This window comes from Amblyomma maculatum, chromosome 9 (genome assembly GCF_055883805.1).
Source record: "Amblyomma maculatum isolate TAMU_Amacu chromosome 9, ASM5588380v1, whole genome shotgun sequence".
NCBI classification, from domain to species: Eukaryota; Metazoa; Arthropoda; class Arachnida; order Ixodida; family Ixodidae; genus Amblyomma; species Amblyomma maculatum.
In genome coordinates, this window is record NC_139352.1 from 121,584,935 (window position 1) to 121,606,475 (window position 21,541).

Sequence of the window (21,541 nt, forward strand, 5' to 3'; positions counted from 1 at the left end):
GTACCAAATTGCGCGGGTTCCGAATTCCTACCTCAAAGAGAAAAAAAAAAAAAGGCGTTGTTGATGGCGTACCCCAGCGGGAAAATCACAGGTGGGCAGTTGGACACATAGAGTCGCCTCCCGGTCCTCTCCTTCATTGTATATGGATGAATTACCAACTAGCCCGTTCTTCCACCCTTCCTCTCCTTCATCTCTCCCCTTGCCACCTCCCCCAACTCCCCTTCTCTCCTCGAAGCTGAACTTATGGGCCTAGTGCGCTGGTATGGAGGCGCCACTGCTCCGGAACAAGTAGCGCCACCTCCCGCCGGCGCACCCATATGTGGTATGTCTGCTCGTCGAAGAGATGCGGCGGAGTGAACGCGAAGTCTACTCTTCTCGGCAGAAACCTTATGAGAAGAAAACTTTTGTCGGTCATTTCCTGCCTCGTGTCACACGCGTACATAACAGACACATGTACCATGTGTGCGTGTTGAAAAATAAACCAAAACCAAAGCGAAGAAAGCCGCTACCCATTCATGCCGTCTGGTAGAAGGCCGCCGGCGCTTTGGGCGCAGCGCATCGTCGGCGCGCGAGCGCTTCTGCTGGCGGCTCTACGTTTTTTTTTTTTCCCTTTGAAGTAGGAATTCGGAACCCGAACAATATGGCACTTTGAAAGTAAGGAGATAAATAAACTAAACTAAGCCAGTGTGCAATGAGCAGCACTGGCTTTTCCCCTCGGTGGCAGTGTATGTGGAAACGGCATGCTAGACCCCCCAGAAGCGACAGCCGAGAGCTGGGCTCCGTTGGTCAATAGAAAGGCTCTTAAAAAAGAAAGAGGAAAAAAGAAATCACGTCTTCCCCAGGACAGGACGAGCTGTATATGGAGATGTACCCTAAGGCGTCGGGCCTCGCGTGCACGTGCTTTTTCGGCGCTCGGCAGTTCTACCGTAGTTTTTATTTTCTACTCGATGCGTCGAAATAAGTGGTGACGGTTCAGTGCGCGGAAAAACAGCCATAGATGAGCAGGCTCCACAGCGCGTGCTGTTCGGGGGATTTCGCGTGATCGGGAATGTTGACACTTGATTTAAGACTTGGTGCGCGGTCAGAAACTGTACGAAGCCAGCACGTACGTGGAGTGCACGGGGAACTTCACAGTGCAGAAGGGCCCTCGGATATCTTCAGAAAATGCGCTATCGAAATGAAAACCGCCTTCTACGACGTCAGCTTGGAGGTAAGTTTTATTCGGCCCTTTCGGCGTCTCTTCACCACATATGTAATTCATTTTTTTTTTGTATGTAGTTGTTGGCAAACCCACGCAATATCACGGATGCCTTGTTGCATCTGCAAGGCCGGGTGCCACTGTTAACGATGCGACACATCGCTCTCGTATGATTTCCAAGGAAACCGCAAAAAAACAACAACTTGATTTTCGATTGCCTCCCGACGGTTTTTTTTTATAACTATTATGACACCCGTAAACACAACAGCAGATCGAGCTGTTAGTTTAAAAGGACGTTTTCTCTTTGCGGGGAGCCATGAACGTGTGTCAAGTCAGCAAGCGCACACTCCTGCAATGTGCTTCGCTCTCCATGTCGTGCTTCTACGTCTTTTACGTCAGGCTAGGCTTCCCAAAAGCGAGCACCGAGAACAGCTGAGAACTATCATTAGGAAGTCGTTAGAAAAAAAAAAAAAAAAAGGCTCCCGTTGGGCAGGAATTGGCTCCGCGCTCTCTACAACACAGGCTGTGTCCGAAGACCTGCCAGCGCTGGTTACAACAACTTTTAGTAGTTGTTACAACTTTTAGAGCTCGAGTTGGGTCCAGAAGTAAAAAAAAAAAAAAGACCCGTTTTTTTTTGTGTGTGTTTTTCGCGTGTTGCGCGCTCGATACAAAGAGATCGCTCGTGCATGCTTGAAAGAAACCTAGCGTCAAGTACTGTACAAAAAAAAAAAAAAAAGAAAAGTGGGAAATGCGCAGCCGAAACGAAAAGCAATGGGTGCGATATGAGATTCGAAATGACTAAGTAAGTACAGGCCCTTGTTTCAGTCGCTGTTTATTTTTTATTCTTACGGGGAACCAAAAAGAAATCGGAACACAGCGTCGGCGCTACCCACGGTTGCGGATCCAGACAGCCGCCTTTTACAGCGGCGCCTCCCAGACGGCGCCACATGTTCGGCCAAAGCTGCAGGGGAGCGGCTAAAACTCGCCATGAATAATGCCAGTGTTGCCTGGATTTTTGCTGGACAGCCGCCCTGAATCCCTAGCAATCCCTAGGTCGGATTGTCCCTAGTTGAGGGCCCGGCGGGCCACCGCTCATCGCCCGCCACCCACCCTGCTTGGGGATGCCGCCGGTGCCGCGGCGGCGGTTTGGTGCCGTGGCTTTTGTTGTAGTAAACGAGACTGTGCCTGTTGCACGGACGGGTGCGATCGAACTTACTGGTGTGCGCGCCATGAACAACCCTGGCACATCTGCTGCGGCTTCGGTACAGAAAGGTTAGTGCCCGGTCTGTGAAAATATTTTAGTTGTGGACAAAGCATGCCAATGAAGGTGCCGCCATGTTCAAATTTTAGCTGCCAGTTTTGCGTGCAATGTTCGTGGTTATATGCTGTCCGCTTACCGTTCTTATTTGTCACATACTGCAGGGATTTGTGCCAAGGTATGCACTTGCAGCACGCGCCAATTTAGCACTGTTGAAGGCGAGCACTGCACTGTCTTATGATGCTGCTAACTGGCGCTTGATGCTTTGTCTTCTATCAACCAGATACTCACGGCACTCGTCAGTGATTAGCTGCTTAGGGCGACGAAGCTCATTTTATGCTTTTTACGTTCTTGGCCCCGATTCTCCATACGCTGTTCGTTTTGATCACATCCGGGTGAAGTACTTGCCTATGATATCGCTCGAGCATCACTAGCTTGAAACTAGTGATACATATTGAGCACCAAAAGCTCGAAACTAGCACTGAACCTTTCACAGCTAAAAGCGGCAGCTATATGGATGATATTCTGCGTACCCTTGATGAGATTTTGCCTAGTTTGCGTCGGGTACGACAAAAGGATAAGCTCTGTTGAGACAACAGAAATGATAACGTAAATACCGTTTAGACAACTCCATTGTAGCACGGAGACCACGTAGAGGTGCTTCGAAGTAATGAACTCGCTACTGAACTCCCCTTATGTGTGTGTGTTTTTTTTTTTCCTGTACCTTTAGTTTCTTACACTCCTTACTAGAGCCCTGCACGGGTTGGATTTTCCAGCCCCTTCCCTGGCCCACGTTTGAAGACCATCCCGGATCCATGGTTCCAAGCCCATCGGCAATGATTAATGGCCCGGACCCGGCCTGCGCTTCCACGACAGGGCCTGTGCCAAACCTGCAAAGTAAGTCTGAACAGGCGCCTTAAAAATGTATTGCTTAACTAGCACATAACATTAAATCAAGATGAGAGACAAACCTTGCAAAATATTCTTGGTTGAGAAGGGCACAGTTAAAGCACCGACAGAAGCAAAGGCATGGTGAAGAATATTTTGACAAGACATTTTATGTAAAGCTATCTAGCACAATGTACATTTAAAAGGTGTGGATTATGGGCATTTTAACTATGACTCCTTATAAGCAATTGGCTCTTGGTGCAAGTTCTTTGCTTAATCACCTACAAAAATACTGCCCCTGGCAACTTTGCCCCAGGAACATTAGTGGGCAAGGGCAGAAAAAACCAAAATTTACATATTCATTGAAGAAATCACAGCCACATTGTCACATCTCTGTGGAGACGAAAAGCGGTAGTGTCTGTTCATTTTGCATGTATATGTTATTGGATATGTAAAGATTCCTAAAGCAATAAGCTCTTATCCTACAGCATTTATTGTAGCGTAGAGACATTCTTTGGGGGGGGGGCAGTCAGAATTTTTATGAACAGATGGCTGCCTGCCGAGCAGTCAATTGAAGGTCCTTGTCCAGGGGCTGTTATAAGGCTTCAAATGTCCAGCCGTTAGCGGTAACACAAAGGTTAGAAGCTACCCTCTTGCTCACTGATTTCTGAGAAATCCTAAGCTGATGGTGTTGAGTACTTCAGTAGGCACGTGCTTATGCAAACGGGCTGTGTCATGCATGACAGGTTACAGCACTTCATAACACCTCCATTGTAGTACAGTTCGCTATCGAGTTTTGAGCCTTTCCTTTTTTAACTTTTTTCACTTGTGTCATTGAATGCAGCCCGGCATGTTCGTACTAAATTACTTGGACAAAACACCGAGTGGCACTGATTAAACTCTGTTTACAAATGAGCTTTCTCTCATTCTCTGTCAACATATGTACTAGTAGTGGTTTATTCATAAACCACCGGAATGATTTTAGTGCTGGAATTCCATCTCCAAAAGAAGCCATACACAGCTTTACCCAGCCTGGCCTCGTTCCGCCACTGCAAGCTGCAAGCCCAGGCCTGCATGTCAAGCCCGAGCCAGGTCCAGACCCATAAAAACGGCAATTTTCCAGCCCGGTCCAGGTTTTCGGGCTGCCCGAATTTATGCTCTGCTCCATACACTGTTGAAATTATTTGCAGAGAATAAGTTCTCAGCAGGCAGTACTTTGGTAATCTTTGTTAGGAAGAAATTACATGCCATAATTTTTTTGCCCTGGAAACTTGCTTACACGACTACCTCAAAAATATCACCCAGACGTGTCCCTTGCCTGCAGTCGCTTGCTGTACAAACAGCATTGCAATTTATTTGCTGACACTATGGCGCATGTAGTACGAAACAAAAGGAGGTCATTATTTGCTAGAAGATGATTGTGAAAGTATGAAAAATTTCAGTCACTGCTATTTTCATGGGAAAATGTCGCATGGCCTTGTATAGCCAATTAGGGCCAATTGACGAGAAATTTTTGCTCAAGATTTCTGCCAGCAGAGTAGGCACTGCTGTCATTTCTAATAGCTATTTCGTTGTTCATTCATTTGCAGCGGCACCAACATGTTCTGTTGTCTGTGTTTTGTGCGCCCATATTCTGTTCGTTGCTTTAAAACATTTCTGGGTAAGTGCAGTCGAGATCGCGAGCATAGTGTTGGGTGAATTCACCAGGCGGCATGACAAAAGGAGGCAGTGTGGTGTAGAGGAATCCACTTGCGTCAAAGACAGAGACTGCAACCATGCCAGACAGGTTGCCAAGACATCGAACGAGAAGCCAGACTAGCCTATTGCCGAGAAGCTTACCAAATGCGGAATCAAGCCAAGACTGAAGCGGCAGCTACAAATGCGGCACCGGCCGATGGCTAATGCTTTTGACTTGGTTCAAAGAGAGCTGAACGTCTGCAATATTTAATATTTCATAACAAAGGCTTCAAGGATTTGCCTCAAGTGATTCCAGGTAGCCCTGCATGCACCTTTGTCACGGATACACCTGCAAGAAACAAATAGTGGTGCGTAATTGCTCCAAGCGATGTTCTCTTTGTTTTCCTTTTTAACTTGATACCATAAAAAGCACCCTGTGTGGCAGCACCTGCTGACTTGGTCATGTCAAGTGGCCTTGTGATGTCACGCAACGGACAGTCATTGCAGTGCTGCGTCACCTTCCTGCCACTTGCCAGATACATGCCCATAATTTTTCATGGATGCCAGATTTTCTGCAGTATGGGACCCATCACAATATTTTTTGTTGCCAGAATCTAATAGTGCAGTGTTTCGTGACTTTTTTGTCGCTTGTCCGGCAGCAAGACACATTTCTTGCCGAGATATTTCGATTTGAAGTTGAAGAGGTCTGTTTTCCTTCCAAGGGATTTAGACTTGGGAAAATGATGCAAACGATGGTGTAGACATAGACTCCGTGATTCTTGATGCATAGCGAGCAGTGCAATCTAGCAGCAGCTGAAATTAAAGCTACAGTTCGCCAAAGCCGTCTATTTGTTTGCACCAGGCATAGATCTTGAGCTTGACTGCAAAGTTCTCGCAGTGAATCTTGACCTTTGCACCCACAGAGCATGCGGTGCTTTTTAGAGTTGAGGTCACTTGACTAACAGGATAGAATGTACGAGTGCCGGCGTGGCGGCAAAGTTTGTAGCTAGCGAAGCTATGGATGCAGCCACAGACATTGCCGAGCTACCATCACGAGTGACGAGTAAAGACTGCTACAGATCCGTCTTTTTTGAATAGCAGCAAGGGGTGAACAATGCATTGTGGCAGAAAGTTAAAAGAAAAAAGGGGTACACAGGGCCTGTTTTGCTCAATTTATTTAGTTTCCTTCACTATTGTATTTCTTAATATGAACCAACTGAGCTCCCTTTCGCTCAATGCTTCCTTGGGTGTCTACACCTTATGTGGTGCACTCTAGAGTCGCTGCCCTGCAGATGGCAAACTGATGTGCCAGTAAGGTCTGTGCATGCACACTGGGAGAGTAGAAAATAGAGAAATAGAAATATTACGAGATAGTTTGGCAAACTCCTATGCTTATCATAGATATGAGACATCGGTGACACTATTAACAGCCAGCAAAAGCATTCAGCACACTTGGGATGCAATTGTTTAGCGGTGAGTGAAAAATGTGTGTAAAAAAATGCAATTGCACTACACAAGTAATGTAATGCGAGAGGTCTCAGCTGTTCGTGTGGTGCAATGGCTAAGACATTCAGTTAAAACTCCAAAGGACTTAGAATTAAATCCTGTTCGAGGCCGTTTTTTTTTTTCTTCTTTTTTTTTTGTCGCTTTTTTTTTTTTTTTCTTAAGCACCCATGCAATTTAAATCTTACTTTTTCCAGCCTTTCTTTTCTTTCCCAGCTCCACTCGGGTCTGTGCAGGTTTATTCTGCCCAGTAAGTTATAACTTAATCCTGTGTGCATTTCATCCCAGATTTTTCAATAGAGAAGCGCTTACTGAGGCATGAACTTCATCAGAGGAAAACTCTGCTGCTCCACACTTGTAAACCAAAGCATGTATATCAAAAATGAAACCATGTGGGCATGCCAAATGCATAGCTGTGACTTCGAAGAACCAAAACATACCACAACGAAACTGACTGCCTGTGGCACTGCCAAGCGCAAATTTATTTTTGGCTTCCAATATTTAGCCTGTCTTTTTGCCATTTTTGAAACAAAAATTAACAATTCAAACATGCAACCATAATACATGTTAGGCAGCCTCCGGGATCCCTTGCATGTCATTGTGCATGCATTTGTGATTTCTGTATTTCTGCAATGCCTGCATTTCTGTTCTCTTTTTTCTACCTTATAAGAGTTTTGTTTTCAGTGAAAGTGGTGTTTTTGTGATTAGGAGCCAGTATACCATCGCTGCAAGCCTACTTTTTCTTTCAGTGTTCCTTTAGCACTACTTGCAGGTCTACTGCAGGTCTTTCATACTGCACTCTGAACAATTTTTTACCTATGCTTTTCATTAAGATTTTCGAAGCATGATGGGTTGTAGCGAATGGATTTGATTGCACCTAAAAACTTCCAACACAAATTGAGAGCGTGTAATTTCTCTTTTTTTTTTTTTTTTTGCTCACTGCGTGTTCTTTGCGAATGATGAATTTGACCACTTGCTTCACGAGGGAAGGCTCGAGGACGTTGAAGCTACTTTGATTGCCCGTCACTAGGCACAGTTATAGCAGTCTCGTAGCTCACTGGGTGCATGAGGTATTTGAGGTTACTACTCCTTATCGCCATAGACACCAGCAGGCTCAGCATATGTATCTAGGCATGCGACTTCTTGTTGGTTGACCCCTTATCATTTATACTGCGCAGTTTGTTGCATAATGGAAGCACAAGTTGACACAGGAAATGAAACGCCATGCAGTCCTCATCGCACTGGCCGTGCGCCACAGCGACTTGGAAATTGCCAACTTTCTGAATGTTGCGAAGCCTTTCGTTAACAAAGTGCGGACAGAACTGATGTGCTGTGACGCTGTGGCGAAAAGGAAAAAGCACAGTCAGCGGTCAGACGTCGTCAGAACACCTGATTTTCTTCAGAGGCTGCAAGTCATCGTGAGTGACAACCCAGAGAAGTCAATGTGGGACATTGCAAAGGAGCTCGATGTCGTAGAGTCAGCTGCCAGGCTTGCTGTGCACGAGGACGTGCGGTACCATTTCTGTGTGATGAGGAGGGCGTGATTCTTTTCTGGTAAAGGTCGAGAGAATCGTCTGCTCTGGTCCAAGCGCTTGCTAGGCAAGCTGAAGAGCCTGGAATGCTTTTTTTTTCTTTCAGATGAAAAGAACTTCGATCAAGACCAAAAAGCTAATTTCCATAATGAAAGATGGCTTTACGGAAGCGCTAATGAGGTGCCGACAGCATTGCACACAAAAGTTCTGTCTGTGATGGTGTCAGCAGCCGTCGGCAACAAGGGTGATGTCATGCTGCCACACTGTTTTGCAGAAGGACTCCGCGTTAATGCTGCCGAGTACGCAGAGGTGCTTGCCACCGTTGTGAAGCCCTGGACTGATACTGTTTCGAAAGGAAAATCTTGTGTCTTTCAGCAACATTCGGCTCTCGCCCACACCGCCTGCGTCGCCCACACCGCCTGCGTCACCCACGAGTGGCTGGCCAACAACTTCCAATAACCACATCACTCCCAACTTGTGGCCTCCTAGTTGTCCAGATTTGAAATCACTGGCGTCGTTGAGAGAGAAGCCGACAAAAGGCCACATAATACAAAAAACTCTTAAGGTCGCCACTGCGAACTCAATGGGCAGTACCTCTAAGAACCACCTGATCCGTGCATGCAGCCATTTCCGAAGCCGAATTGAATTGGTTATTGCTGCAAGTGGCGCATTCATTGAGTAATGTGAAAATAAACAGTAAGAGAAATATCTCCTAAAGTTTGGTGAAAATATATATATATTTGCTGGAGATATTCTCTGCCTGAAGCCAACATTGCATCCTCAAATGCCTCGTGCACCCGGTATATTGCAAGATATGTGGCTCGAAAGTTCAGGCACAAATCAAAATGTAGTACTTATTCTGTATCTAATTTTGAGCAAATTATGTGTGCAAAAAAACAAAACAAAAAAAAAAAAAGAATTCATCTCAAATTTTGACCACCGAGGTCTTCTTTATACGTCTGCAGAGCTTGCAAAGCTCGTAAACACGCTGGAAAATTCGATTTCTTTAAATTATTTATTTCATTTCAATAATTGAGATTAAGACAAGCAACATTCATAATTTTGCGATGTTTTTGAAAAGCCCAGATGTTCCCGAGCCTGGATATTCTGCCCATGACAGAAAAATTACTCTTCGCATAGAGAAGTTCTACGTCCAGATGAGGTTCTGTTTTTATATGAAGTCACTAAACTAAGAGCAGAGCTCTAAACCAGAGCAGATAATGCACCTGAAGGTGAGGAGATGGAAAAAATTATATTCTAGGGCTCTGTTTAATGACCCTGCCCGCGTCTTGTGTATTATTTTCAAATTTAGCAGCTTAATCATTCACGTGCTCGTAGTTCAGTGACATTTTCATATAATTCTGTAGTGTTTCTTATGTTGGTACCATATGCTTGAACTATTTATATTCACTTAAAGGGGTCATGACAGCTAAAATCTGAGCATAAACTGATTATTGCATTTCACTCCATTCACATAAAGTGCAGTAGATAGTTTATAATGATTTTTTATTATTAATAGCGAAAGCAGCTTTATGGTTTGGCAACCTTGGGCGCTGACGTTACACGATATCATCCCCATGCTTTCTGCTATTCATGGTGACTGCGGCACTCTTGCATGCATGCCGTGGATTGTGGTCACTAAGAGCCTTTTTCTTTCTTCAGCAAAAATATTTCATTCGCATATTATTTTTACTTTGGCAAGCCTTCACTATAGTGTGCAACCTTAGCGATCCTTGGACTTGTTTTGGGCTTCGTCTAGAGATTGTCGAGAAGGCCAAAATAGATGTGCTCATGCTGTATTATTTAAGCATACAATCTGAAGCACATTATTCTTACGTTTTGAGAGTTAGCTTGTTTTGCAACAAGCACTCCCATATATAAAAAGGCACATGTCCAACGTTTCCTTCCTGGTCTTAAATCGGTAACCAATCAGCAACACAGTTGATATGAATCGAAGTTCGGTTTACATTCGGCTTCTGTTTTGGTGAGCAGTCAAGGTCGACAAGTCTCGTTCTGAATGAGGCCAATTTGGGAAAGCGACCCACCGTTTGCCTTTGCAAGTGTGAACATCGGTCAGTCTGAGCGGTTCCTTAATCGCACACCCTTTGCAATCCTCAATCGTGAATGGGCCTTTAAACTGCACGCTGGTCACATGTTGGTTACAGTCAGTGTGCAGTAAAACATCTTCAGAACACAGCGGGCCTGTTTGTAAGCAGCACAATTTCTGCTGCCAAGAAGGGTAGAAAGGCCTTTATGACTTATTGGAGATTTAATTGACCACATGCTCTGAAGTTTCTTCAAAAAGCCGATATTTCTGCTATAAAACATTAACATTTCCGCTCCATAGCTGTTTCAGCACGTCTGTCCTGCTTTCTGCTCCATTTAGCTGCTCCAAAAAGCATATTTGCTTGCTCGAAGAGCTGCTCTAAACACCTATTTTGGCCACGCACACATGGTACTGCTTTTCACGAGCCCCTGTCCAAAAGTGCTGGAAGAAGACAATAACGATGCTATTTTGGGGCCTACTTCACGCAAATTCAGCACTCAAGGCCCGTTCACACTTGCGACTAGCAGCGGTCGCGCGACCGTTTTGGTCGAAAAGCGACAGTCGCAAATGGTCGCATCGGTCGAAAAGCGACTGCCGCGGGCCGATCGGTCACTGCTCGAATTTCTAGTCGCGCGACTACTAGTCGCAAACCATTTCTCCAATCAGCGAGGTCCCGGAGTACTAGATCGAGCACCTTCTCAATGCAATTAAAGGATACCCCTACCTTTTCAACAAACGGCATCCGGAATTCAAAGGCATGCAGGGAGAAGGATATGGCCTGGGAGGAGATTGGAAAGATATTCGTACTATCCGGTAAGCACTATGAACTTTAGAGAAATGGGTTTTTCACGCAGGCGCAACATTTTATATTGACACCGTCTATTCGTCGTTGGCGTTATCGTCTGAAAAAGCTGAAGTGTCTGGCAAGCGGCTGCTACCGACGTTCGCTGTCATCGCGCTGCAGCTTTCCTACTCCCAACTCGTTTTTCAAAAAGGCGACAGTCGCAAGTGTGAACATAGCTCCTCTCCTCTGGTCGCGCGACTACCAGTCGCGCGACTTCATCTAGTCGCAAGTGTGAATAGACCTTCAGACTTCGACTACCTTGAAGGAAAGTCATCCTTGCCACTTAAGAGTGTTCAAACGTGGACTATCCTCCCTTGCGCTTTATAATGGCGTTCGCACGCTGACCGCCTACTTACTTGTCCCTGTGGGCCTTCTCGATGAAATCCTACAGGCCCCTCATGATGAGCCCACAGCTGGGCGTCTAAACTTTATTTTACTCTGAGTCGCATTCAGGTTAAATAATATTGGCCCATATTGGCCTCGTCTATCTGCTAATGTCACGCACTATGTCAGGAGTTGCTGTGACTGCTAACGCCACCGAACACTGCTAACAAGACTGCAGGATATACAACCAAACCAATCACTTGCGAGGCCATTCCAACAGATCGGCATGGACTTACTAGGTCATTTCCCGACATTGACATCTAGCAACAAGTGGATAATAGTAGCAACTGACTACCTGACTCGCAACGCCGAAGCAAAGGGCCAAAGGCTTCTTCAGACTAATTATCGTTGTAGAAAGCGAGAAGCACATCATATCTGTCGTGTAAAAAACCCACTTCTCGTTGTCCGTGGCATTGTCCTCCTTGCATGCATTAACAGTCAGTCGGCCTGAAAGTTAAGCCGATGTAACTAGTTTCTCGCTTTAATGTCAGCACAGTAGCCTGCCGCGCTGTTGCTGCCGGCTAGGAGCGGAGAAGCAGGTCAACTCCATTCCACCTTGTGTATGGCAGGGAGCCCGAAAATTCCAAAAGCACTGTGGAATCTACACTGCAGAAGTGCGAAAGGCTGAGCGTTGCTGGTGCACACGGTGCATCCGTTTGCTCTCATTATCATTATTAACTAAATGCACCGTTATCATTGCTAATGCCGTCATTGTCATTATCACTAATTGCAGCGTCATTGTCAGCGCTACTATCGTCGCATGTGAGACAACCGCAAGCTTGCCTTGCAGCGCCAGCTGAGCACTTCGCCATAGATGGTCCAGCGAGGTATACAAGTACATCGTACTCAAGTGCTCCAACACCAGATGGATGCTTTGAACGCGAAGGTTGGCATAGGAGTACGGAATTCCACAAGCCGGCCTGTTGGAGATATTCCAGCTTGCGTGGAGAGAGCAGATCCATAACCAGGTTTGAGAAGCAGAAATGAAGAGATGGCACAGCGAAGCACGGGCAAAGTCATCCCTGGCGGTGGACTCCAGCACAAAACACACAATCGCTAATGAGAACATCTATGACAACACACGAGACAGCGGACGGCAGCGGGTTACTCTGCGAGGCACGGAGTGGTTTTCTGCGCACAAGTGCTCCGAGTGCGACGCAGCCGATAAAACCATACAGCATGTTGTGATCGAGTGCCCGAAACTGTGGCCCTCCCCCCTACAACTGCGACATCAGCACTGATGGAGACTCTTTCGACAGCACTTGGTCTGCAGTCGATGTCACCACCCAAAGAGCACACCCTGGGTAGGGCAGTAGAGGTGACAAAGCACCGCCTTGACTGGTGGCGTAAACGAAAAGATTGTTGAAGGACTCCCCCTTTTCCTTCCTCATTTCTTTTTTCTAGACTTTTGACCAATGCACAGCCGTTGGTATAGTTTTTGTTCTTTTTCTACTCCTTTATTTATTGGCCTAATGAAGAACTCTGTGATCCCTCGCTACAAAGGGGAGTGGCCGCATTAGCATCACGCAGACAAGGAGAATTATGATGTGTGTTTTAACTCATCCTCATGATAGACAAGGCCCCCGCCGGGGTGGCGCAGTGGTTACGGCGCTCGACTACTGTTCCCAAGAATGCGGGATCGTAACCGGGCTTCGGCGGCCGCTTTTCAATGGAGACGAAAGCAAGGCCGCCTGTGTTCTATGTGATGTCAGTGCACGTTATTGAACCCCAGGTGGTCGAAATTTCCGGAGTCCTGCACTACGGCATCTATCATAGCCTGAGTCGGTTTGGGATGTTAAACCCGGCAAACCAAACCAAACCAAATCACTGTAGACAAGATATATGTGCAGTTCACGATCCCGGGTGTGGCACAGTTGGTTAAAGCTTAGGCTGGCGATGCGAGGGATGCAGGTTCGATTCCCGGTGGATGCAGGATTTTTACCTTTCCGATGACATTAGTTTCGGTTTCAGGTGATGTAATTTGATTGAAAGCTATATTGTGACCGAATGAACGCCGACAGTATGAGCCATTAAAGCGCAGCTGCATCACTTTTCGAGAATTCTGCGACATTCAAGAATTTGACTCTCCATAAGCTGTCGGTAATGCTTGCAAAGTGTTTGTGTGCTATCTTTAAAACTGATGAAGTAATCAACGATTACAATTCGAGCTTCTCCTCACAGCACTGAAGGACTGCGTAGAAGCTCGATGATGACATCACGGACGGTAATATTTTTTCTTTACGTTACCTTCGCCCACATCATGCGGTGCCTTTTTTGATGCCATCAAACAATATTTCTGGGCCTTCAATTTTGGTAGCCTTGTTTTTACTTCTTCCAACCAAGCCATTCCATGCGGGAAACATACTGGTGCCGTCAATGATGTCATTATGTGCCCCCCAAGCGTCGCTGTGTGGTGAGGAGAAGCTCGATAGCTGAAGCGGTTTAAATCGCTATTTGCGCCATTGTTTGAAATGCTAGCGCGAAGATATCTTGCATGCTTAACCTGAAAGCTGTAATCATTTGATTCCTTGAAACTCATCAAAATCTACAACTGGTGCAGTTTCCCTTTAAAGGCTTTCGCCTTAATACAGCACTCGATGTCATGCTGATGCCACATGTAACGGAAAAGGACAGCCTCAGTGTCACTGCCTACCTTCGGCGTGCAGAAGCAGCCCGACGACTCGCCCAGCTGAGCATAAAAAGCCAGCAAGGCACCAATGCCTAACGTAACCTACAATGACAATGAAAATTACAAGCCAGCAGACCGACTCTAGGTTTAGGTACTGAATCACCATCGTGGATTTAATGAAAACTATAAATTTTACGCTGCTGTTTCCGCAAATCAAGTTCACTCATCTAGATGAAATGGGCTATGGAATTGTCCCCAGATGTTACTGACAGTACCCCAGGGGTGATACATGTCCAGAAATTGTATGTTGTGTGCCTAAAGCCCTATTATAACTGATGGACACTATTTATATTTTGCTTAATGTTTATTTTTGCCTACCTTTCTATTCAATGTAGAGCATTGGGCCGATGCTTCTTTGAGGGGGAAGTCATACCGCAAAGCTTTTTTTTTTTTTTTTTTTTCACGCTTTACGCCACCTGGATGCAGCTTTTACTCTTTTTGTTGTACAATGATGATGCACAGAGATTTACCTCGAATGATTGCCACAACACAACACTGCTTCTACATTGTTCTTGATCGTTGTACTTGGCAGGTTTACCTGTTTCCTTGTTGCCTTTAAACTGAGCACTGGGCATTCTGTTGTTCGATGACCAGTGCCTTTGTCGTGATTGGCACATTGTTGCAACGAAATAAACTCTGAAAGTGAATCCAATGTGCAGATAATGCTGTCAAACAGAGTACTGAGTTCTTTTTGGCTGATAGTAAATGATGGAATAAGAACACATGGTTGCAAAGAGCATATGTAGGCTCTTGAACAGGTTACCTGTGCTCCTTCTGCCATTAGCTTGTTAATCAGTGTGATGAACCACTAGTTTAAGAAACACTATCACCAACCAAATTATTTATTAGAACCCAACATTTCGCGACCAACTCGGTCCCTTCCTCAGGGGCGACAAGTTCGAGGCCCGCAGTAGCAGGCAGCGGCCTATGCTTAGCCGATCTGAAGAAGAATGGCTATACACGCGCCTTTATTCCAATGTGCTTTCCGCCGTCGAGCTTGCAGGACAAGAGGGTCGGTCAACACGGAAACGACGAAGCGCCCTCGCATTGTGCTCCCATACGTGGCGGGCACCAGTGAGGCGCTTGCACGCATCCTGCGCAAACACGTCTGTGTGTCGCACAAACCACTTCAACAGTCTGCCGTTTTCTGCCGCTACCAAAAGACCGTATTCCTAGAGAAAAATAACCAGGCGTTATTTATAAAATCTCGTGCTCAGAGTGCTCTGCCTCTTATATCGGCGAAACAAAAAATCTGTCTGCGCATATTGCAGCACAAAAATGACGCCCGGCAATTGAACTCGAAAAGCAACCCCCCTCGCCGAGCACTGCGAATGCGCCGACCACAAAATCGCCTTTGGCGAGGTGAACATACTTGATGTGGTGGAGACCAACCCTTTCAAAAGACGTCGCGTCTTTTTTCGGTTCATCCGGCTGACAGCTGCAGCAGTGAACAGGAATCTGGGGACGCTACCCTGGCTCTGCTACACAATTGGACTTCGCCACGTGTGCCTGCTACTGCGGGCCTCAAACTTTAGTCGCCCCTGAGGAAGGGATCGAGTTGGACCCGAAACGTCGGGTTCTAATAAAAAATTTGGTTGGTGATGGTGTTTCTTAAACTTTTGTTTCAAGTACCCAACCAGGCGGAGTTACACCGAAGATGTTCTCGTTCAAGTCAATGAACCAATAGGAAAAGCTTTAGGCCTTTCCAGTGACAGGCATCGTAAAGAACCAATGAGTGCGGAGGACAAGTCTATTTGCCATGTTTGAGCCTAGTCAGAGCCTCTATGAAGGCACACAAAGGACAACTTGATAACTCATTTTGGATATGTTGACATTCATCCAGCAGTAGTTATGGCTGACTGCATGGCAGTGTAGCCTAGCCTCTGAAATCTGCTTCCAAAAATTGATGTCAACATACGCAGTTTACTTGTGCAATCCGTTGGTGTTGGCAATACCTGTACTTTTTTTTTACATTTTGTATTTTCCAGTCTACAAGAGTTCTGTTTCTTGCTGTCTTTTTTTGAGACTCACTTTTGACAACTTGGAAAATCTTTCTTTTTGCAGAGTTCAAAGACTGGAAGGACCATATGGAAATCTGTGAAGTGGCTCATTTTGTTAGTGGCAGGAATGGCTCATCTGCATACCATGCAGGTTTTTGCAAATGCACATCTGTTTGTTAGCCGACTTTGAAAAATAAGAGGGCTAAGGAACCTGTTCCACATCATGTTCAAAATAGGCTGTGCTTATATGCCTAAGCTGCTTCTGACATTGCCATGGTGCTTTTGATTTTGTATACAAATGCTGTCTGAATAAAAGGTGCCTACGTATCTTGTATGTTTAATGAACTCAAGCATGTGATGGCTCACATGCATCACATTGTTAATGATGGTCCCCAAGATACACAGCATTTAATTGATGCTAATTATATGGAGTTAGCTGCACGTTAACCCGGTAACCGCCAAATTAACTCCCGAAAAACATACTAACATCGGCAGGTTTAGTTGTAATGTTTTTCATACCATTCTAATTCTAAAAAGTTTCCTTCATTAGTAAAGCATGCTGTCACTTTGCCATCTTTGTTTTGTTTTTTTTACCAGTGTACGCACATCGCAAACGGGGTCAGAGTAACTGTCAGGTACAAATTCTAGATTGTCAGCGAAGCTGCTGTCTGAACTACTTTACGAAAGAGCTCTTTTTTGTTGAGGCATCACCGCCACCGGCACTCTTTGTGTGTGGCACTATCATAAAATGACTTCTGTCATGCCAAAAATGTGTACTAAAGGCTGAAATGCGCATTTTTTTTCCATGGATAACTATTGCTCTGTAGAGTTGAAAATGCAATCAATGTATTTACCAAATCTATTCCTTTTTCATTGGCAGTGCAAGCAATGTAAGAGCAGGTTGGACAAGTGCCACTTGTCACTGGCAATACTGGCACAATTGCCAATGACAAATGAAGCTCTGAGATGAAGGACTAAGCCAGCATATGGTTTTGTGGATGCGGAAAGTTATGTGTAGTTAGTCAAGTTTGTACACAGTCGTCTGAAAGATTCTCAACATTTTTACAATGATTATTGCAGACCTGCAATGAGACACTAGAATGTTCACTTTTACATAGAAAAGTGATGCTGCTTCAATAGAGGCAATATGCGAAAATGCCCGTATGATATGCAGCAGTATTAGTAGTGCACAATAAAGGTTCCCAAGAGGCTAAAATTGTGGCCCTCCTACAGCCTGGAAATAAAACCCCATATACTTTGCTGATATGCACAGAAATACTGCCTTTTGATAACTAGACATACGCTGCCCTACCTTCACCATCTGTGCTTGCCTTGGATTGCAATGCCTTATGTAACGTGCACAAAGGGATTGTACTTTATTTTGCAATTAATTTCGCATATACATTTTGGTGAACTGTCTGCAGCCACAGGGCCTGCTTTTGAGCTGCATAGATTTTCTCCTTATGGAAGTTTACAGTTGACAAGTGTTCTGTTCGGTTTATGGGGTTTAATGTCTATAGGCAATGAGGGATGCTGTAGCGGACAGCTCCAGAAAATTCTGACCACCTGGGTGTTTTATGTGCACTGACATCGCAAAGTACAAAGCCGCCTTGCATTTCGCCTCCATCAGCTGCCACCGCAGCTGAGAGTAAACCTGTATCCTTGGGATCGGCAATCAAGCTCTCTTATCACTGAGCCACCACAGCAGGGTACAAGTGAACATGGCTGAAAACAGATCTACGGCATGAAAAGTTTTCCCAGCTGGTGTACCTGTAGGCAGGTGCAGAAACATTTTTCAGGTGCAGAAACATTTTCTAGAAGATTTTGCCTGGCAAACAAGCAACATTTGTGCACAACCTGCGCTGTGTGCAAGGAGGCTGCAGTGACAAAGCCTCAAGCTTACTCAAGCTGTTGGGCTGTTCCTAATTCGTTAGCATTGTGCAAATTATTGCAGTGCAAGCTTGCCAGCAGCCTAATTCGTTAGCATTGTGCAAATTATTGCAGTGCAAGCTTGCCAGCAGGCTAATGTGCATCATTTTAACCCGCAACCAAGCTTGAACAAAACTAGCCAGGGTTCTTCAATAAATTTGCATTTCGGAAACACCCTGGAGCCTGAAAGTTGCAAGGAATGGCGATTGCTAAATGGCTTTTTTCAGCTGCACAGTGCCTTCAATAAGCTCAAGCTTATGGCACTATTTGGCAGTAAAGTCTTCTACTGGCCTGATTGGTGCACTACCCACAAAAAAGCATTGGCACTCGTGCTGAGCAGGTTAAATGGTTAAATGGTTCACAGGGCAGAGCACAAGCTGCTTTATTCTAGGTGTAGGAAATTACCAACATTACAAAATAGAGAGAGGGTACGTACACAGGACAGGAAAGGAAATGGCTGACTAAATATTCTCAGCCTGTGGAGTCATCTGTCTGTTGGGTCAAACGCTATGCAACCACTAGATAATTCCATTCTTAAAAGCTTGGGCTCGCCTCATGACAATGGCATTAATATTTTTCTATTTTGCTGCATTAAATAGCCGTATTGCTGACACAAGCTGCAAGTCTGCGAAGTGTTCACTAGACAAACTGCTTTCAAGCAATGTAAACCGTGAACGCCACTACTTCTACCGTTCCACTAGCACAAGCAGCAAGCATCGGTGCCGGAGAGCTTCTAGCAAAGAACACTCAGAAGCATAAAAGTCGCACAAAAAAGTGCCTCGGTAGTAGTTAAACCGCTTGCGTTTTTCATTCCATAAGGTAAATGAAAATGCGGTGCCGTTTCGAATGTCATCAACAGAGCGAGGGGTGCAGACAAGAGTAGTACAGCCAAAGGAGAAATCTTCCCTACCGTGGTGGCATTCTATGCCATCAAGAGCAGTTCCCTCGAATACCGCGCGATGGGCCCTACGTAGCCGCAGTGCTCATCAATGTGCTGGCCGAGGAAAAAAGGTTAATAAATTATATTAAAAGCGATGGACTTCGGGCAAAAACAGCGGTAAGCAATAGAGTTCGGACAGCCTGAGAAAAGCCTACATTTTTTGTCCTGATTCAACCTCCTTAGTCCCGGCGTCACCCATTCCTTGGCACTTAGGTGCACACTTCTGAACCTAAGCACAAAGATATAACTTTCATAAAGCACAAAACAACCGGCGCAACAAAACTCAACATCTCGTATAGCTTGAACAATCGCGCCGTCGCGAGGACGTGCGGCGGCCCTTTGACGTCTTATGTCCTTACCTGCAAGAAAAAGCAGCACCTTGGATGCGGGACGTGTTATTTATTAGCGAGGACCGTGAAACTTTGTTATGGGTATACATTCAGGACGAGAAATCTTCAAAAAAGACGGTCACTTATGCGTCTCAGCGCAAAACATGGAGGCAGCCATCTTGAATGTTTTGGTTTTTTTCTCTTTTTGGTGTACATACACAACAGATGGCGCAAGACGCTACAAAAACGATAATGATGATAATGGCCGCGAATTTTGAAAATTTAATTTGCGCAGAAGGGTGGCGTGTTTCGCTTAAATTAGGCGCAAATTCGACGAGTTTATAGGCAGACGCCAGGCATGAAAGGGAGATTCAGTTTGTCTACGAAAAAAAATTTACGCCGTACATAGCATAAAAACAAATCCCACTAATAGTCATTTTCGACTTCAATTACACTCGGAGACAACTTATGGCAGCGTGGCCAAGGCTAGGCAGAAAAGGCAAGATAGGCCAATGTTCCCTAGCCTTGGAAAAAGAGCCAACTCACCCCTAGTGACCTTACACTTTCTCTTCAATTTATCCCTTTCACCCGTCCCCTCGCCTTCCACAAGGCAAGAGGACCATGGCCTGTCCTCTTTCCTTTCCTGTCTGGCCTTGGCCACAGTGAGAAAAAAAAAAAAAAAAGGGGGGGGGGGTATCCCTTAGTATATACATAAAATATACTGACAATGAAACATGAACTGATCGGGCAGCGCCTAGCTTGTCTGTGCGACCCTCCATAGCAGTTGCAGATCCTATATGGCCCGAGAACTTGTGTTCCGTCCAAAAAGCAAGGAAAGGCACAAGCTTTCTAAACTGGTTTATTTTATTTCATACATACTGCTAGCCTTCTTTTGGAGGCTGTTGCAGGTTTGGGGCATAATATAGAAACAGCAAATGACAGGAATACTGGCAATCCACACTTGTCTAATTTATATATAATTCTATATGGCAGTGTGGAACAAGAAATGGAAAAGAAGGATATGATACAATACAATGCTGAAGACATGTTTCACTATATTTGTACAGAGGTCAGGCTACACATATATAGGGTACTCAAGGAACAATTGCCAGCCGTGAACTGAACCCATCTAGTGATGAGCAATTAACCACTTCATCGGCTAAGCCATTCCATTCACGGACCGCCAGGGGAAAGAAGGAGAACATGAACATATCACCAGTGTGCTCGATCACGGCCGCTCGATGGAAGCGCACTAGGTGCGGCCTGCTACATCGCCCGAAACCGGCGGGAGGCGCCTACTTCCAGTCGCCACCGCCGCGGCGCCACCGTTCGGGGACAGCCGCGCGCGGAGAGCTGCGCCTGGCTGCGCTTTGAGGGAGGCGTCGGCGTGGTAGAAGCGCTTTATTTTAAGGATATAAGAGCTCCGCTTCACACAATTTGGCAACAAGAATTAGCATATACTGTCATGTCTAGTGCGACCATGTCAGCACTTAGCGCTTGCTCGGCAAGGATGTACACTGGAGTGTACCCCGAAAAACTTATAGTCACGGTGGTTGAAGGCCACTCGAATGGAGAGGTCGCATTACCGTGATGTTGCATCGGATCCAGTTGTTCGCCACATTAAAATGTGACCCGGCTGTGAACAATTCGAAGCTGTTCAGCTGCTATATGCATAACCACTTAACTGTGTCGCGAATTCCGTGTGTCATTTTCATACCATTTACTCATTCCTGCATACAGCTTTTATACAGAAATTGATGTCAACCGGTTCTAAGCTGCCAGCGCTATCCAATAAAACAATGTCCTACTATGAGCAACCTCTGTGAAAATGCGACGTGTAACCAACCTTTCTATCTCATTGTGACAAATTTTACGGTGGAAATATGAAGATGTTTATTAGGTTAAATCTAGATGATAACCTGGGATCTTTGACTCAGTTGGAGACCTTAAACGTTGTACGCCAGAACGCTATCCGTCATGGCTCCCCGCATTTTGCATGACCGGACAAAGTAAGCGCGCTTGATAGAGCCGGTCTGCCTCAAGGTGCTACGTATATGCGCCGAAAGTTTTTAACAATATTTTTATTGGCTGCTCTCAAACCCTTACAATTTTGCTGGTTCGTAATTTTCAATGGAAGAACGCACATCGAGTGTTGCTGTTGTGAAACTATTAGCTGTGATCACAAGAATGTTCACGCGTCAGAGCGCAACTGCAGCCGAGATTCAGCGAGTAGCCAAGTACGCTTATTTAATGGCCACACAAAAAAAAGGAAGAAAATTACCAATCGCAGACGGAAAACCTTTCTTGAGAGAGGTTTATGCAT

General features: G+C 45.4%; 1 protein-coding gene across 1 annotated transcript; it reads left to right on the top strand.

Annotated features, from left to right (window-relative positions):
• Positions 1-2,283: 2,283 nt before the first annotated feature.
• On the top strand, positions 2,284-16,347 carry LOC146180274 (uncharacterized). Its single transcript, XM_084579478.1, has 3 exons — positions 2,284-2,470; positions 3,207-3,353; positions 16,085-16,347. The coding sequence occupies exons 1-3, from the start codon at positions 2,320-2,322 to the stop codon at positions 16,198-16,200; spliced, it is 414 nt and encodes a 137-aa protein (XP_084435604.1). The 5' UTR covers positions 2,284-2,319; the 3' UTR covers positions 16,201-16,347.
• The last annotated feature ends 5,194 nt before the right edge of the window (positions 16,348-21,541 follow it).

Coding starts and splice junctions, on each gene's coding strand:
- LOC146180274 (XM_084579478.1), top strand. CDS start 2,320: ATGCCGCCGGTGCCGCGGCGGCGGTTTGGTGCCGTGGCTTTTGTTGTA. Junction 2,471..3,206: donor TGCGGCTTCGGTACAGAAAG/GTTAGTGCCCGG, acceptor ACTCCTTACTAG/AGCCCTGCACGGGTTGGATT. Junction 3,354..16,084: donor GCCTGTGCCAAACCTGCAAA/GTAAGTCTGAAC, acceptor TTCTTTTTGCAG/AGTTCAAAGACTGGAAGGAC.